This window comes from Dermacentor variabilis, chromosome 3 (assembly GCF_050947875.1).
Source record: "Dermacentor variabilis isolate Ectoservices chromosome 3, ASM5094787v1, whole genome shotgun sequence".
Taxonomy (NCBI): Eukaryota; Metazoa; Arthropoda; class Arachnida; order Ixodida; family Ixodidae; genus Dermacentor; species Dermacentor variabilis.
In genome coordinates, this window is record NC_134570.1 from 15,303,509 (window position 1) to 15,320,746 (window position 17,238).

Consider the following 17,238-nt stretch of genomic DNA (forward strand, 5'->3'; position numbering starts at 1 on the left):
TCCTTAAAAATATGGATTCAAGGCTGGTGCTATCTGCAAGTTAAGTGAACCCAATCAGGTTTAGATTTATGCTGGCTGGTGGTGGTCGAGCAGCTGGTTTGATCGATAAGCTCTTTCTTGTGTACCATTTTTGTTTGTTCACAATAAGAAAAGTTTGCCTGTTATGCATTTTGTTTTCAACACCTCAAACATATTTCTTTAATCCTTCGAAGTGCTTTTTCAGGACCTTGGGAAGTCCTTGGACATGCATGAATCTTTTACCGAAGAACTGCTGCCAACTGTGCCATGCAAACGGCGTTTTCTGCTTAACATGCCTGACGGCATCTTGTTGAAATTGATGCAGGTGTTCAAGACAGAAGGACCTTTGGGTTTCTACAAGGGCGTGACAGCCAGCTTCCTCAGGCTTGGCCCCCACACTGTGCTGAGTCTCGTCTTCTGGTCGGAACTGCGGCGAGAGTATGCACTCTTCTCACAGCCCAGTGTCGAGGCTGCCTGACGATTCTGGTCCCACGTTTAGTTTCTTGCTCCCCTTCCTTGTTCTTTAGACTTGGCATCATTGTCAGACATCCAGGACTTCGCTTGGCTTTACCAAATGACTGAAGGTGGGCACAATTGTGATGCAGCATGATCTTTAATGTTTGTGTGTGCGTTGCCTCTTTGCAGCTACACTGTCAAGAAAGTGTGTTTTAACACTTTGGGCCAAATGTTCACTTTGCTTATCTGCTGCAGAGATAAGTATGGGACTTGCTGTTTTGTAAGGCTTTGTTCAAGGAAGTACAAATGCTGTCTTGTTCAGCATCCGAAGCGTGGTGCGGCCTTGAAGGTGGACTGGTGGTGTTTTGTAATGACAGGAAAATTTCTGGTTCATTGTTCCTCGCCCTGTTGAAGCCCTACAGTTATAAGGAATGGAGCTTCTCTCCCTGTACAGTATTTAAGCTCCCCTCCACTCTTATAAAAAATGGCTAATCTTGTGTGCTTATTGAAGACTGTTGGCAGCATGGCTGAGATCTCTGTATCATACTTTTCACTAGGCACATATTGCAAAGTTTTTAGGATTGGTGGCAGCAGGGCATCAGCATTGGCTATGCTGATGGTGCCCTGTGTTCTCTGTGTGTACAGTTTTTACATGGATGTATTCACTCAAGTGCGCAGGAGCATGTTGAGCTATGGAACAAAATATGCTGAAGAGGTTTTGAGAGTTTACAAGTGTACATTCTGAATGAATGAGCGATAAAAGCCTCAACTGTTTATTCCAACAGCCTTTATTATGACACCTGTGAAAGAATATATTTCCACTGATGCTTCTTTTGCCTTGTCTTTTACTGTAGTGGTTTACCTGCAAGCTTGTGTGTGACCTTGGCTAGAAGGAAATATATAGGAGTATTTTAACTTTAGTTCAACATTTTCTCACCCATAGAACTGGAACTTATTTTAGGGCATTGATGACTGTTTGATAGCCGATTTATGATAAAACGTGTGCTTTTTCGGCAAGCTCCTTGTCTCTCCAAATGGTTGGAAATGGTTGTTATGGTTTTGTACAGGTATAATCGTAGAACAAGTTGGGTAATACAGCTACTTTCTATGCTGTTAATATATTTTATTCATCTGTGTTTAATGCTAACATTAATGTTATATTGAGGAATCTAGTGCCTGATCCTGTGAAATTGTGCCAGCTTCATTTAATGAAAAATAGCTGTGTAGCTTTAACTATGAGAACGCTATTTCGAGGTGGAAATCTTTGTTTAATTTCCCCTTTGTTGACCTGTGATCTCCAGTAAAACCACGTAAAGAAAGCGGAGCTTTCTGAATATTGCAGAATCTCATCTGTGCTCGTAACTACTTTTGTTGAACCATCTTGCATGCCGTCACTATTTGTACTTGAAGTACATATCTTACCAGTGACTATTTTTCTTTGCCGCTTTTAATGAGTGCTTCAGATGGTTTATTTTTCCTTGTATGACTAAAGCAACATTTATTGTTCATTGCAGATGCTGCTATGCTGTTGCATTTCATGTGTCCTTATGTTAAAAACAATACCTGTAGGTTTATTTCCTTATATTGGCACGAGTATGTGCATGCAGTGGTAAGGTGAGGCCCTCTACTTGTGTTTCATTAGCTTGTGTACCTGTGGGTTCAGATGTAGAGCACAGGTAAACATATATTTTTTTTTTATTCCCGAGATGTATAATTTAGTGCGACACTTGTTTCCCACTACGTCAAAGATGCATACTATTGGACAATTGGAGCATAGACTGGAAAATAAAAAGCAACACTAAAGCTGTGTCTCCTCTGTTTTACTTTGCATGCACACAGCTCCATTCACATACATGCTGGGATAGGTCAGTGTGGCATTCTGCTGGTGACCATAAGGTTGTGCATTCAATTCCTAGTTTGTTGCAGCTATGTTCCAATGGAGGCAGCAGGTAAAGATGCTCATGTACCAAGCTTTGAGTGCTCGTTAAAGAACCCCATGTGGTCATTATTATCTACTACAGTCTCATAGTGTCTCTCTCACAGCCTCTTTTACTCTGAACTCCAATTAACCAATCTTTTTCATGCACATTGGCCTTGCCTGATGTGTGTTGTAGCTCCATGGTGCTGCCATGATCATTAGGGATGTTGGATAACATAGCTAGGCTTAGCACATGCGCACAAATGCCAAACAGTGTGGATTGAGGGACAGTCACTGCCGTACTGTTATGTCTATGGCTCTCACTGGCAGCAAGTAGTCCTCGGTTTCAATTTTTTTTTAAAGGAAGACGCAGTAATGAGAGAAGACAATGTGAAATTGCATACAAAAATCCTTCCATTTCATGTGCCACTCGTGTGGTGTGTCAGTTGCCTTTGTCGTGTGGAACTACCTTCATTGATCAGACAGGGCATTGTGTTAATGTTAGTGAGAGAACACCCGAGAAAGAATGATAGGAAAGGATCAATAATTGCACTTGTTAGCACACTGTGCATTATCTGCCCACGTGCGACTGTACAGTACGAAACAAATATGCTAGCCAGACAGTCTATGTGAATCATACCCCAATAATAAATGTGCACAGCTATTTGTCAATCAACTGTCGGTGACCCTACATGATTGAGACTGAATTATTGCCAAGTATATGACAGGTCATATGCATTAGCTGCAAGCACACCAGCCATTATCGTCAGGGAAAAGAAAAAAAATGTAAAAAGATAAAAATGAAAAACAAGTGGACAAAGCATGGAAAATTATTGTCAAGGTAGGCGAAGCTTGTACTGCTTTGTACTGTACTGTGCTCGTCTCTGTGTTCTTGTCTAATTGAATGCTTGTAGTTCTGTTCCACTGTTGCATGTTTGCAGCTCGCAGTCCAGTGCAGGCATGACCGAGACATGTGTCTGTCCTACTGAGTTGGTAGGTTAACATGGAAATCAAACAGCATAAAACAGATGAGTGACCAAGATTTGGGCAACTCGGTGCCCCTGTTGTCAGTCTTTGTCCTTCATGCATATTGCACTGTTCTATTTCGAAGATGAGCTTGGTCGCAAATGTGCCTCATTTTTGTCGTGTATAGCGTTGCACAACAGTCGATGCAGGGCACATCCTATCTGCCGCCGACCTGGGTCAATCGCAAAGGTAGTGCACTGGATAAATAAACTGGGCCAATGATGAAGGCAGTGTTGTAGTGTCTCGGAGTGCTAGCTGCCACAGGTGAAGGATGGGGGAAACTCGTGTTCACTTTTATAAGTAAATTGTTGTGCGACTAGAGTCACTAAAAAATTTTCAGAGTACCGCAAAGGTCGGGATTTGACTGGCAACACTGAGCGGCCACCGCCATATACCTTCCAAGCCGACTGCGTCGCGGGAAGGCCGCCGTGTTGGAAGAGCTTGATGTTCGGTGACACATCGGGTTGAGTGTTTACTCAAGTACAAATACTTTGTGCCCGGAGATAATGGTTGCTGAGAGCGAAAAGAAAATGTTATTTTGTGCGAAGTAATGCAGCCGGTGATTGTTCTGCACGCCGATCGTGTTTACTGCTGGAACTGTGCTACGATTGTGGGCAGCAGCTTAGCGCTGCTGTCGAGAGCTTATGCACGCGTTTATTCCCCTTCCGCGGAGCTAGCTACGAAGGAAACATTTCGTCAATTCGAGCCGGAATGAGGCAAGCTTGTGCTTTTGGGTATGAACATCGGGGACCGCCGTCGGCTTCTATTGAATGTTTCCAAGCAGGACGAAACTAACACCTGACAGTTTCACAGGCGCGTACGTTCATTGTATAATTTCACAAGCTAAATCGGATACATTTAATTTAGTTTGTAAACGGATACCGCGCGTTCTCGATTCTGCCGGGCGACTTCGGCCGCCGTATACGCACGACACACTGCGGCTGCCGTGTGCGCACCGGTGTTTGGCCGTGATCGTAAGACTATCTGTGAACAGCAGGCGTAAAAACCAACTTCGATGACCATTTTGCGCACTAAATATTGTGGAAGGCCAATATGAGCCATTTGCGTAATTACAGCAACGTATATATGTACTTCTGTACACTGATAATGAGCGAGAGTTTGCTACATTGCGATTTATGAACGGGGCTGTCTGGTGCGTTCATGAGCGGCTACACTTCTCAACATTTTCGACTGTTTTCTTAGACTGCCAAGATTTGCTGCCTGTGTAAAAAAACAAACAAAAGCAGGAACGTCCGCTGGTGACGCAGCACTTTTTTTTTTCTAAGTTACATAGGCGATGTATAAAATTCTTGTGCTTTTAGAGCGGTTTATGTAACATGCATAGTGACAGTGTCAAACTAGAGCTACTGGATGTTCTGTTGTTTTGTATTTCTTGTTATGTATCAAGCACAACATTATTTGGGTGTGCACCATATCATTTCAACATAAAACATAATATGTATGCTGACTTCAGTTCATTGCATATGTGCTCGGCTTACAAGCTCAAAATTTGAAGTATGTGTTGTGAATATCACCTGGCCATTGGTTTCAAGCTCGAAATGCTTATGTATAAATGAGCAAAGGATAAGTGGAAAAAAGGAAGTATCATGGGCCTCGTATTGACCATGTTTTTATTGACGGCGATCGTCACGATCTGCGAAAAACAAGTGCCATGTGGGTCGAGTGACTCGAGGCGAGAGCGCGCTCACGTGCGCGGAGAAATCATGCGAGTACCTGGTGCACGTGAGGACGCGGAATTCTCGCGCGACAAGTGTGCCTTCGCGTGCCACGAGCACGGAGTAACCGCGTGTGTTGAGCAACAAACGCGTACACGTGTACCCGCGTCAAGCGTGCAAGACGCGAACGATCCCTGCAATGAACTATTTTCGTAGCGTCGCTAAGAACGCGTGCACTTCGCTTAAATATCTTCTAAAACAATGCCGAAAAGCACAAGCAAGGTGTACTTATACCTCGCACACGCGGGTGTTTTTTGTAGGCTTGAAGTTCTCCCGGCCGATTCTGTGTAACCACGCAGAACGACGCTCTCGGTCATTTTCCCGGTCGGAATCTAGAAAAAAGTCTTTCCAGACTGAGTTTGGTTGATGCATCCGAAGGCGCAGCAGCGAAGCATGATTGCCTTGCAGTCAAATGCGAGCGCGACAATCAGAACACAAAAAACGTTGGGAACCTGCGCTGCCTGCGCTCCAACTCAGCCGGCCCGCCCGGCGCTTGGAAGGTATATGGCGCCCCAAAGTCACGTGGTACGGTTGGGCCAATGAACGCGTCGGCGGCGCGGGGAAAACGAATGCAGTACTCTGAAATTTTTTCCAGTGACTCTAGCCTACGGGACTTCCTTGCCCTCTTGTTTTCCTTCTTTCCTCGGTTGTTCACGTAGCGACAGTATATGTTCGCTTTTGGCGCTCAAGATTTGCCTTGAGGTAGCATGTGCGAGTTTCTTAACGAGTTGTCTTCACCCAAAAAGATCACGTACACGTGACGCTTGCGACAAACAAACGATGTCCCACATCCGTCGTCAAAGTCGTGAGGTGTGGCATGGTGTGGCGCTGGCTAACGCTTCCACCTTTAACTGTGGTAGATGAACATAAATGCCCCAGAAAGTGAATGGAAAAACGGCGCCGCGTTACCTCATTTGGTAAGAGCATCGTACGCGTAATGCGAATACGTGAGTTCGTGCCCAACTGCGGCCGGTTGGTTTTTTCATCCACTGGTGCCAAAACCATCAGTGCACGCGCACTTAATCGCTGTCGTCTTCTGGCGACACGCACACACACACACACACACACACACACACACACACATGGAAAATGTGTGTTGCCGAACGGTAACATTGCACTGTGGCAGAACATGGCACCTTTAGCGCACTTTTTCTCTAAACGAAAAAAGGCTCAGCACAGCATAGGCACATAACTAACATGAATGATTGGATAAATATTACCTTTTTGACGTTAAGCTTCAATGTTTGCCTGTCCTATTCAGTGAAGCTCAGTTGACCTGGCCAATACAAAAAAGTGTGCGCGTGTCAGAATATTTTCCTTGCACTCGTTCTTCGTCACGTTTCGTTTTCGGTGACAGTTCCGTATTACCGTTTGAAGCTTCGCCACACAGCCGCACCCACAGGGCGACTTGCAATGCACTTCACAAGTCAACAGCAGCATCATCCTCAACGTTGCTGCTGGAGGTGCGTTCCGTGCTGTGGTACTTTTTGTCACACGTTCATTTGATTTTAATTTTTATACTTCCGTACCAATTGCTCGTGAAATATTTTTCATTTCTAGCTTTCTTGCTTTCAAATTTCTATTTATAAAGCTAGTGAACTTATGTATCGTTGTGTGCCCGATATCCTGACGAGGTCAATGAAATCAAACAATCTCAATTTTCACCTTATGCAATCAGCACACAGCGAAAAAAGTGGCAGGAGAAAAAGCCGCTCTATCGCAGCTTGATCGAGTTCCTGCAGCACCTGTACAGTACCTGGCCATGGAGCAAAGTGCAGCACATGGCCGCTGACTGAAAGAGAGGAGTGAGCTTTCCCCAAGCAGTGTGGGTCTACCTTCGACTATGGGCGGAGAGATTGGCCTCCCGCGCAACGTGTAGGAGTGCTTGGAGTGTGCGGTGAGCCCACAGGGAACATCAGCGCCTGGAGGCTCGGAGTCCAGAGGTGCCAGAAGGCTGACACCGTATCGGTGCTACGAGCTGGGCAGTGCAGGCAAATGTAGGCCAGGCGAATGGTTCGCGCGCAGAAGGGTCCTGGTGACTCCAACGTGGGGAGGGCTGAAGAAGGCATGAAGGCGAGAGTGAAGGCGGACGGGCGAGTGCAGGTGGAGGGAGGCGCGAGCGGGCAAGGGCATGGCAGAAGCGATGACCAAGGCGCGGGAAGTGGTAGGGGACAGCACGGAGAGCGACAGCTTGGTCATTATACACGCTGGGCTCAATGACGTGCTTAAGGGGATAAGTCGGGACCTTAAGAGGCACATTGAGACTGGGCTGCGTAAGCTTAGAGAGGCCTCCGTGAGGGTGCATGTGACCATATGCACTATCCCAGAGGTCCAGGGTCAGACTGACCAGATAGAAAGGAGGGTCGTTGATGCCAATCGGGTCATTAGGAGTCTGAGCCGACGACTCGGGTACAGCGTGATGGAGGTCAACAGGGACGTGTACGGAGCCGGCTCCTGGCCTTTTGTGCAGGATGGCATTCACTACAGTGGTGCCACTGGCAAAAGGATGGGGGGCAGGATGGGTCGCCAGGCAACAGCTTCTTTAGGGGGACCCAGAACCCTGAAGGAACCAGTGTAGGCGTGGACGATTCGAGGCAGGAGCTACAAGCAAGCATCGGTACTGTAGGAGAGGCAACAGAAGTAAGCACCAGAGCCAAATTAAGTCAGACATAGGGTTCATTAACATGCAAGGTGGCCGAAATAGGTTAAAATGGGAGGAAATCGAAGAGCAACTAAGGCAGGAGAACTTAATGGTTTATAGGTTTGTAGAGACACATCTTAGGGACATGGAACAACTGTCCTGTAACCCTGATTATTCATCGGAATACTGCAACAGAGTGCAGAGTAGCAGAAAGGGCGGGGAAATTGGAGCACCCATTCATAAAAATATAAATTGGCAAAGGGTCAAACAGGAATGCAAGGAGCATTTATGGCTAAAAGGAAAAGTAGTGGGGGCGAAACACTTCTAGGCTTTGTATACCTTTGGACAGGATCAAATTCTAAAGAGGAAAACAAAAAAAGATGTTGGACTGTATAGCAGCGGACATCAATGAGCTGGGAAAAGGATGTGAGATAATTGTTTTAGGAGGCATGAATGCGCATGTTGAAGATATGGACGGGTACACAGACTCCACAGTGTTGGAATCGCACCGCTGGCACGAGTTGTTGGGAACTCGGCGCTGACGCCCGTTGTTGCACCTGGGTCGCAAGCCCCAAGGGTAGCGTTGGCCTGGCGGCCTGGGGTACAACTGGAAGCATCCGAAGGTCCCGGCAAAGCATGAGTCGACTGGTAACAACAAAACAACTTGTTTATTCTAACATCGCAAAGAGTTGGCGGTCAGGTTGACCGAAGTAGAGAGACGGGAGTGCACGTTACTCAACAGAAGAAATCGGAGCCTCCCTTGGCGTCCGGGGGCAGCTGCTTTTATACTCTCGCAGTTGAGGGCAAGAAGGAACCCCTCTATAGACGAGCACGTGACTGTGCCGCTCGGGCACAATGGGATGAGAAGGTGGCGCATACGTCGTGTCGGCGCCGGTCAGACCCCCTCGCTTCACAGTTGGGGGAGCTCCTCTCCCCGGCTGCCGCGCTTCGACAAGCGTGGGCACCAACATGCACATACACACACACACGCACATGAAGACACGTGGCATTAGAACAGGCCTGGACGCGCTTGGCGGGGAGGCGTAGCGGCGGCGCCGAACGGGCCAAAATGTCTGCCGCTTTGAACGAAGCCCCGGCGTCCGTTGCAGCCGCGCCGGCTAAACCGCGCGTCGTAGGCGAAACGTAACAACAGGTAACATGCTGCTGGATATGTGTGAGAGGCATAACTTAGTTGTCTGTAACTCTACTGAGAAGTGTGACGGGATCATAACATGGGAGGTAGGGGGTCGACACTCGACAATAGATTATGCGTTAATGTCGCATATGATGTATGATAGATTAGGAGCCATGATTATAGATTAACAGGGCTCCAGAAGTATAGGTAGGGACCACAAACGTATCAAGGTGAGTTTTAAGAGGGAAACTAAAGCACGAAAGAGGCCTGAGGAAGAGCCAGATGGGATTTTTTACTCAGAAGAGCAAGTGCAAATAGCGGCCAAACAAATTGAAGAGAAAATATCAGAGGGTATTTAAACTGATTGGACTTACCCAAAGTTAATGAGACTATTTGAGCGTGAGCTAGGTAAGGCGTGAGTCAGGAAAACAAGGCAAGGGATACGAAAACTCAAGAGCTGGTGGGATGAAGAGGTTAAGAAGGCCATAAAGAAACGTCAGGAAGCCTCCAGGGAACACAGGTATTCGAAAAGTAAGGGAGAACCTGAAGCAGAAGTAGAGAGAAAATGGGTAAACTACATAAAATGCAGAAAGGAAGCATCCTATTTGATCAACGAGAAAATCAAGACAATAAGGTCCCAATGGCTGTCAGAAGTAAACAGTAAAAAAGATAAACAGGCAGCTAGAAAATTCTGGCAACATCTGAACTCCTTGGGTAATAGGACAAGCCTAGAGCAGAGGTATAGTAGAGCAGAGGTATAGGAGCCATGATGAGGAAAAAAATTTACAAAACAGAGAAATGGTACATGCAGTATGTCGGAGAGGGATAGCCCGGTCAATCCACTGCTTTCGCTTGGCAAAGAGAGTGGGAAAGGGCCGAGAAGAGGGTACCAAGTAGCACATCGGCAGGCCTCGATGGTATTCCAATTATGTTAATAAAGAAATTGGGCCCGAAATCTAAGAAAGCATTAAGGGAGGTCGTGAGCAAAATGCTAATGGATGGTAAAGTGCCTGACGAATGGAGGCTAAGTAGGATGAGAATGCTATATAAGGGATAGGGGGACAAAGCTGACATAAATAACTACCGGCCTATAACAGGACGTCAGTGGTTTACAGGGTGGTTATGGAGATTATAAAGGACAGACTGCAGGCATGGGTAGAGAACGAGGGGGTGCTTGGAGAGCTACAAAATGGGTTCCGGAAGCATAGGAGGCTAGAAGACAATCTGTTCTCACTGACAGTGCATTGAAATAGCTGAAAAGGAACACAGACCCCTATGGCTGGCTTTTTTGGATATCAAGGGAGCCTATGACAGTGTACTTCAAGAGGACTTGTGGGGCGTTCTGGAAACTTTAGGAGTGCAAGATGGAGCAACCAATTTCTTAAAAGATATCTATAAATGTAACGGGTGATTATAGAATGGGAAAAGCAGGTTTTGGAGCCTGTAATGATTCGGCAGGAGCTTAGGCAGGGGTGTCCATTGCCACCTCTGTTGTTTATACTGTACCTACAAGGATTAGAGGCCAAAATACAGCAAAGCGGACTCGGCTTCAACCTATCATTTTTCAAACAAAGAAAATTGATTGAACAGTCATTACCAGGACTGATGCATGCGGATGATATTGCATTAATGGCTGACAATACAGAAGATCTACAGGGATTGAAGGACACATGTGGTACAGAAGGAGACAGATTAGGCTTGAAGGTTAGCAAAGAAAAATCACCAGTCATGATTTTTAATGATAACATTTGCGGCGAGCATAAGATATAGGAGGCCACGCTTGAGATAGTCGATAAGTACAAGTATCTTCTGATCTTCTGATCTTCAGGGATTGAAGGACACATGTGGTACAGAAGGAGACAGATTAGGCTTGAAGTTTAGCAAAGAAAAATCAGCAGTCATGATTTTTAATGATAACATTTGCGGCGAGCATAAGATATAGGAGGCCACGCTTGAGATAGTCGATAAGTACGAGTATCTTGGGGTGTGGATAAATAATGAAATTGAGTATCTGACATACGAAGAAAAATATGTAACGACTAAAGGTAACAGAAGTGCAGCGATTATGAAGAGTAGGGCACTGTGGAACTACAATAGGTACGAGGTAGTACGAGGGATATGGAAGGGGGTAATGGTTCCGGGCCTGACTTTTGCCAATGAAGTTCTATGTATGAGAGCAGAGACCCGGGCACAGTTGCAAACTAGGCAACGTGGTGTGGGTAGGCTCGCTCTGGGAGCACATGGCAAGACACCAAATCTTGGGGTGCAGGGGGATCTGGGATGGTCTTCTTTCGAGGGCAGAGAGGCTAGTAGGAAGATAGCATTTGAGGGGCGATTTAGAAAAATGGGGGAAATGCGGTGGGCTAGGAAGGTTTTCAGTTACTTATACACGAGGAATGTTGACTCAAGGTGGAGCAAGCGAAGTAGAAAATTGTCAAGCAAATACTTGGGCAGCAGGGGGTGACAGGTAAGGAATCATCCGTCAAGAAAAAGGTTAACGAGACAAAGAGGGGTATGTGGAAAACAGAGATTCAAACCAAATCGTCATTAGAGACATACAGAATGTTTAAGCAAGAAATAGCCAAAGAAAATATTTACGATAACTCAAAGGGAAGCTCATTGTTGTTTGAGGCCAGGACAGGTGTACTGCGGACCAAAACGTATCGAGCCAGATACCAGGAGATAGACTTGTTGTGCGGGGCTTGTGGAGAGGAGGAGGAAACGGTTGAACACCTGACACTTGCTTGTAAACAACTTCACTCTGCAGTTGAATGTAACGGGGAACTATTCAAAGCTTTGGGTTTTAAAGACAGTGAAAGTAAAACAGACTTTGAACAGGTAGAAATAACTAAACGGAGGCTATCTGATTGGTAGATAATATCAACGCAAAAGTAAAGGAGTAAATGCATGGGTATGCATGCATATAGTACCATTCAAGGCTAGGTGGCGCGCGCCGCAGCCGCCCGATTCAAAGGGTTGAGATCCATCCATCCATCCATCCATCCATCCATCCATCCATCCATCCATCCATCCATCCATCCATCCATCCATCCATCCATCCGTCCGTCCGTCCGTCCAATGAGTAAACCGTACCAACTAGCCCAAGAATCAGCCTTGAAGAAGCATGTGCTTGCTTCGGTAAAGTTAGGGAAACGATGGAGCATGTTTTATTAGAATGTGAAGATATCTGCACAGCGGTCGATTTAGGCACCACTGGCTTCCTTGAAGCCCTTCGGTTCAGCGAGAGCAAAGGGAAAGTAAACATATTAGCAATAGAGTTTGATAAGCGGCAATTGGAAGACTGTTGGAAGAAAAGTAGGGAAACGACAAAAAACGGAGACGTACAAAAACAAAGTTCACAATAGGGGGTCAGAAAATTTGGTAATGGGAACTCATCGTGTTCTTTTTTTCCTTTTCTTTTTTCTTCTTCTTTAACCTAGGTAGGAGATTATGCAATAAAATAAAACGAGCTTGGTGGCGCAACCCACCACAGGTGAGGCTCATAAAATCCATCCATCCACCCATTCTTTCGTTAAGCTTCGACTCGTTCGAAACGAGAAGCCATCTCGAAAACTCCACAAGGTTATCCATAACACTCTGTCGTCGAAGCGGCCTGAGACTAAGCGAAAGCAGTTCACACAATCAACGCAAACCACGCAAAGACGCTAACGCTAAATCTGAGAAATAGCGTGCGTACGCTATACGCTGAGTCGTTTAGCGTTCTGCGCATGCGCAATAACGACCTGCTATATTACAGCTTACGCAATGATATAGCGTGCGCTAAACTAACACTGTCTTATATCGGTAAACTACCCTTCTACCATATATCAAAAACACTACCCTTACAATGATAAGACGCATGCCAGAAAAAGCGCAATAACAAAAGACGGCTTTCCTTCAAGTTCCAGCAGCTCGCTGTGACGACATGGATTTTGCATCTTTGTCCATAGGCTGGCCTTAGCGGTAGACTTATAAAAGGAGCCAAATATTCAACATGGCGAGTTTCGGGAACTCTTGCAGAGCCAACGAGGCCTAAGTACGAAAAAACAGTTACAGAGGCACTTAAGTCTGCTTACGTGCTGCTTACGGCAACGCCGTCGCCGACACACTTTCTCGCGCCGGCATCCATGCAACGGATCACGGCCGACCGGTCATCGACTTCACGGTCATGGCTACTGCCAGAGTGTTAACGCCGAGCTCCAGCTCCTTCGCACGAGCGCTATCTCTCTGGTGTTTGAAGATATCTTGCTTGCTCACTGCGACGCGGCCCTCTTTTGTGATAAGTCAACTGGACGTACTCGTGCTTACATGCCTCGGCCATACGCCGGGTCGTCTTTGATGCCCTCCATTCTTTAGCCGTACTGGCATTCGCGCAACACAGCGACTCATCACTTTTCGTTGTGTGTGGCCCAGTATTAACGTACACTTTCGTCGCTGGTCACGCGCGTTCCTCAACTGCCAACAGTCTACAATACATCGCCACACTGCGACTCCTCTTGGCACATTCCCGTCACCTGACGCCCGCTTCAGCCATCTGCACGTCAATATTGTTGGCCCCCTTCCTCCTTGCGGGAACCATCGCTACCTGTTAACCTGCATTGACAGGTCCACCAGATGGCCTGAAGCGATGTCTTTTCTGAAAATAACGGCGGAGTCGATAGCTCGAGCACTCATCACACTCTAGATTGGCCGCTACGGTGCTCCTTCCACCGTTACGACTCACCTCGGTCGCCAATTCGACTCAACATTGTTCGCTAATTTATCTCGGCTACTCGGCGTCAGTCACACGAAGACCACCTCTTAGTTTCGTACCACCCGATATCCAATGGGATTATTGAACGTTTTCGCCGCCAACTGAAGGCTTCACTCATGGCTTCGACTTTTCCTTCATCATGGATCGAGCGCCCTCCTTTCGTTATGCTTGGCATCCGCACCGCTCTTTGCAGAGACTCTTTCACCAGCGTCGCCGAGCTTACGTTTGGCACCACTTTACAACTCCTTAGCGAATGCGAATTCTTCGGCGACTCGCCCACTATACCTGCTGACGTTTCCGACTACACCTACCATCTGTGCAGCGTTATGCGTACTGTCGTTCTCCCCCCCCCCCCCCCCCCAACAACGACGTTCTTGCCGGCGTGTATGCGCCAACCCTGGCCTTGATAAGTGCACGCATGTCTTTGTGCGCCACGACGCTGTGCGTCCTCCCTTGCGACCCCCGTATGATGGTCCGTTCAAAGTACTCAAGCGTGCGCCTGAACACTTTCTACTGCTCGTCAACGCCCGAGAAGATGCGGTCTTTGTCGACCCTCTGAAGCCTGCCTACGTGGACTGAGACGCTTTAGCCACTTCTGCGGTCACATTGCCTCCCGACCAGGCCTATTAATTCACCGCGTGCGTTTCGCACCACCGCCATCCGCGCTTCGCCATTCGTCCAGCTCACGGCTTCCTCGATATAAGGGGGAGAGGGTGGGGCTGCAGCTCAGTGCTAGGTGCCACAATGGTCCTGTCACAAAAGACGACGAGGACGTGCCCAGCACGCTCACGATGCGCAAGCAGTGGAATCGGCGAAATCAGGTTTCCGCCTGATTGAGCAGGCTCGGCTAAAAATATAATTTGTGGACACCAGGCACCAGCGTTTGCCTGGTTTTTCTTCACCCACAGTAGGAACGTGATCACTTCAGTGGGTTTCTATGTCTGAGAACCACTTTACTCTGCTTCGAAGGCACCGACAGACCAAAGTCAAGTCCAGACTGCTCTGTAGGTCAGACCCCATAAAAATGTCGGGCTGCTGTCATTGAAACAATAAAGCTCTTGGTCCGAAGCAAACGCTGCTAGCTTTTTTCCTTTGGAGTCCATCTTCTAACTCCCCCAGAGCAGGTGGTGTGCTTTAAAATATCCGCTAAGAATCCAAGGGCCAGGTGTTGCGGATAACAAAGCACCCACCCAGATAGCCAGATTAATCGATTAAATGTACACAGTATGGTACACCTTGAACATTCAGTGCGTCCATTAGATATCCAGGTTTATCCAGAAAACGTTGCATGGATGTACTATGGATCTTCGCAGATGCATCCTGAACATGTAAGTGGTACGTTGTAGGAATATCAGGGCTGGGTATATTTAACATTTCATAAATGTGCACAACACCTACTATATATTTACTACATCTACTATATCCGTATTAACCACACTTATGTCCAGAGGACATCCATTGTACTACATATGGTTGTATCCGCAACATTTATAGATATCCCTATTGACATCAAGTGGATGTGCTTTGTACTATTTTTAGCTGTTTCTTATATTCGTCATGCATGCATGCACTGGGCCTCTTTAATTTCTTGTCCCAGACTGCTTGGTATGCTATTACAGCCAGTGAGTGTTGGCGTGCGCAGCTTCTCGCACAGTTCTGGACTGTTTGAGACAAACGAGAAGCCCTGGCCTTCTGCGAGGGCTGCTGCAGGGCCTGGTGCAGGGCAATTCGTAGTCATTAGGCTGGGGTTCGATACAAACACAAGTTTCAGCGACACGTCCGAATCTAAATCTAATTGCGACACAATGCATGGCCAAATGGCCGCCGGTGGCCGGCGCACCGCGACAGAGGAAAACCAGGTACAAAGAACCTCGCAGAAAGAGGCTGCCCATCCTTCTGCCCGCGCCTTCCATCGCGCACCCCGGAGCAGAGAAAATGGGAATAGAACAGACGGGGCACGGCCGGAAGGCGCTGCCTCGGGACGTTGAGACGACGGAAGAGTGCGCTGAGGCCGGGACCCCGGAGAGCCGGAGTAACCATCGCCGGCGGCGGACAAAGGGCCACCGTCCCGATGTGGCCTTCGCAGGCCCCGTCTTGCGCGCGTGTAACCGTGGCGCACGCAAGGAGGGCCCGAATCCCGCCAAAAAAATTGGCCAATGGGTGAAACCCGTTGATCTTCCCATGGCCGGGATGACTGCGGAGTGCCAGTGTTTTATGACTCGCTGCCATCCCGTCCAGGCAGGGAGGAAAGGGAAACGGGGTTCCCGGAAACGCAACGGCGTCGCACTATTGCGAGTGCTCGAAACCCCACAATTGTCAAAACAAATTTGTTCGAAGTCGGCCTCAATAATTTAATTTTTAAGCCATCCGTAACCTAATTCAGTTATATGTGCAACTCCATAATTTTTCCTTACATTTACGTTGTCAAATGCCGTAAAAAACAGGCATATTGTCACGTGGTCGTGACGTCAAAGAACACAGTAGCAATACTGTGAAAGGCAAAACTAGATTTTATTGGGCGAACCTGTGCCCACAAAACAGGCTACACTTATAGCACAACGAGAGCGGCGAACACAGTCAGCGATCGTCGAAAATCTGATCAGCGGGTCAAGCGCGTCGGCTTTTATACAGCAGTCGTCGAACGTTCCAGACTAATTGTTGGGACCCGCGTGCCTTCCACAAAGTTCTACACCATTCGCGTTACGCGATGAAATCAGATAACACGAGGTTCGGCGACAACAGACAGCCCGGATAGAAGCATCGATAACTTTCCAGAAACTTCAGATACATCTATATATATAGGTTCGTCCCGCGCTATGCGATAACATTCGTTAGGCGGCGGAACGTGGTCGCCCGATAAAGATAAGTACACGTGTCAATACCCCCCTCTTAAAAAGCATCGACCCGGTGCTGCAAACAAACGAAAGTAATAAAAAAGCACTCGTAGCAACAAAAACAACAAAATAAGGAAGTTGGTCAGCGTCCATAAAAGGGTTTAAGGCGCACCACGTGGACCACTTCAGATCGTGCGTGGCGCCGCTGTGAATGCGAAATGCCGTCTGGCACAACCTCATAGTCCAGTGCGCCAATACGTCGGATGACCTTGTAGGGTCCGAAATAGCGTCGCAGTAGTTTCTCACTGAGTCCTCGTCGGCGTATCGGGGTCCATACCCAAACACGGTCGCCGGGCTGGTACTCGACGAAGCGTCGTCGGAGGTTGTAGTGTCGGCTGTCGGTCCTCTGCTGGTTTTTGATCCGCAGATGGGCGAGCTGTCGGGCTTCTTCGACGCGCTGGAGATAGCTAGCGACGTCAAGGTTCTCCTCGTCAGTGACGTGCGGCAGCATGGCGTCGAGCGTCGTCGTCGGTTTCCTGCCGTAGACCAGCTTGAACGGCGTGATCTGTGTTGTCTCTTGCACCGCCGTGTTGTAAGCGAATGCTACGTAGGGCAGGACGGCATCCCAGGTCTTGTGTTCGACGTCGACGTACATCGCTAGCATGTCGGCGAGGGTCTTATTCAGCCGCTCCGTAAGACCATTCGTCAGTGGGTGGTAGGT

General features: G+C 47.6%; 1 protein-coding gene across 4 annotated transcripts in view; it reads left to right on the plus strand.

Moving 5' to 3' along the window:
- The window catches only part of LOC142575177 (solute carrier family 25 member 35-like), a 31,667-nt gene extending 29,384 nt beyond the window's left edge, over positions 1 to 2,283 (plus strand). For 2 of the 4 annotated variants that reach the window (XR_012826601.1, XR_012826602.1), the window contains exon 5: positions 344 to 478. Coding sequence is in view for 1 of the 4 variants with exons in the window: in XM_075684269.1 (XP_075540384.1) it covers positions 344 to 496 (153 nt within the window). In the remaining 3 variants the exon portion in view is untranslated. Of the gene's footprint in view, positions 1 to 343 lie in introns of all 4 variants that reach the window. The other 2 variants (XR_012826600.1, XM_075684269.1) reach the window with 2 other exon arrangements.
- Positions 2,284 to 17,238: the final 14,955 nt, after the last annotated feature.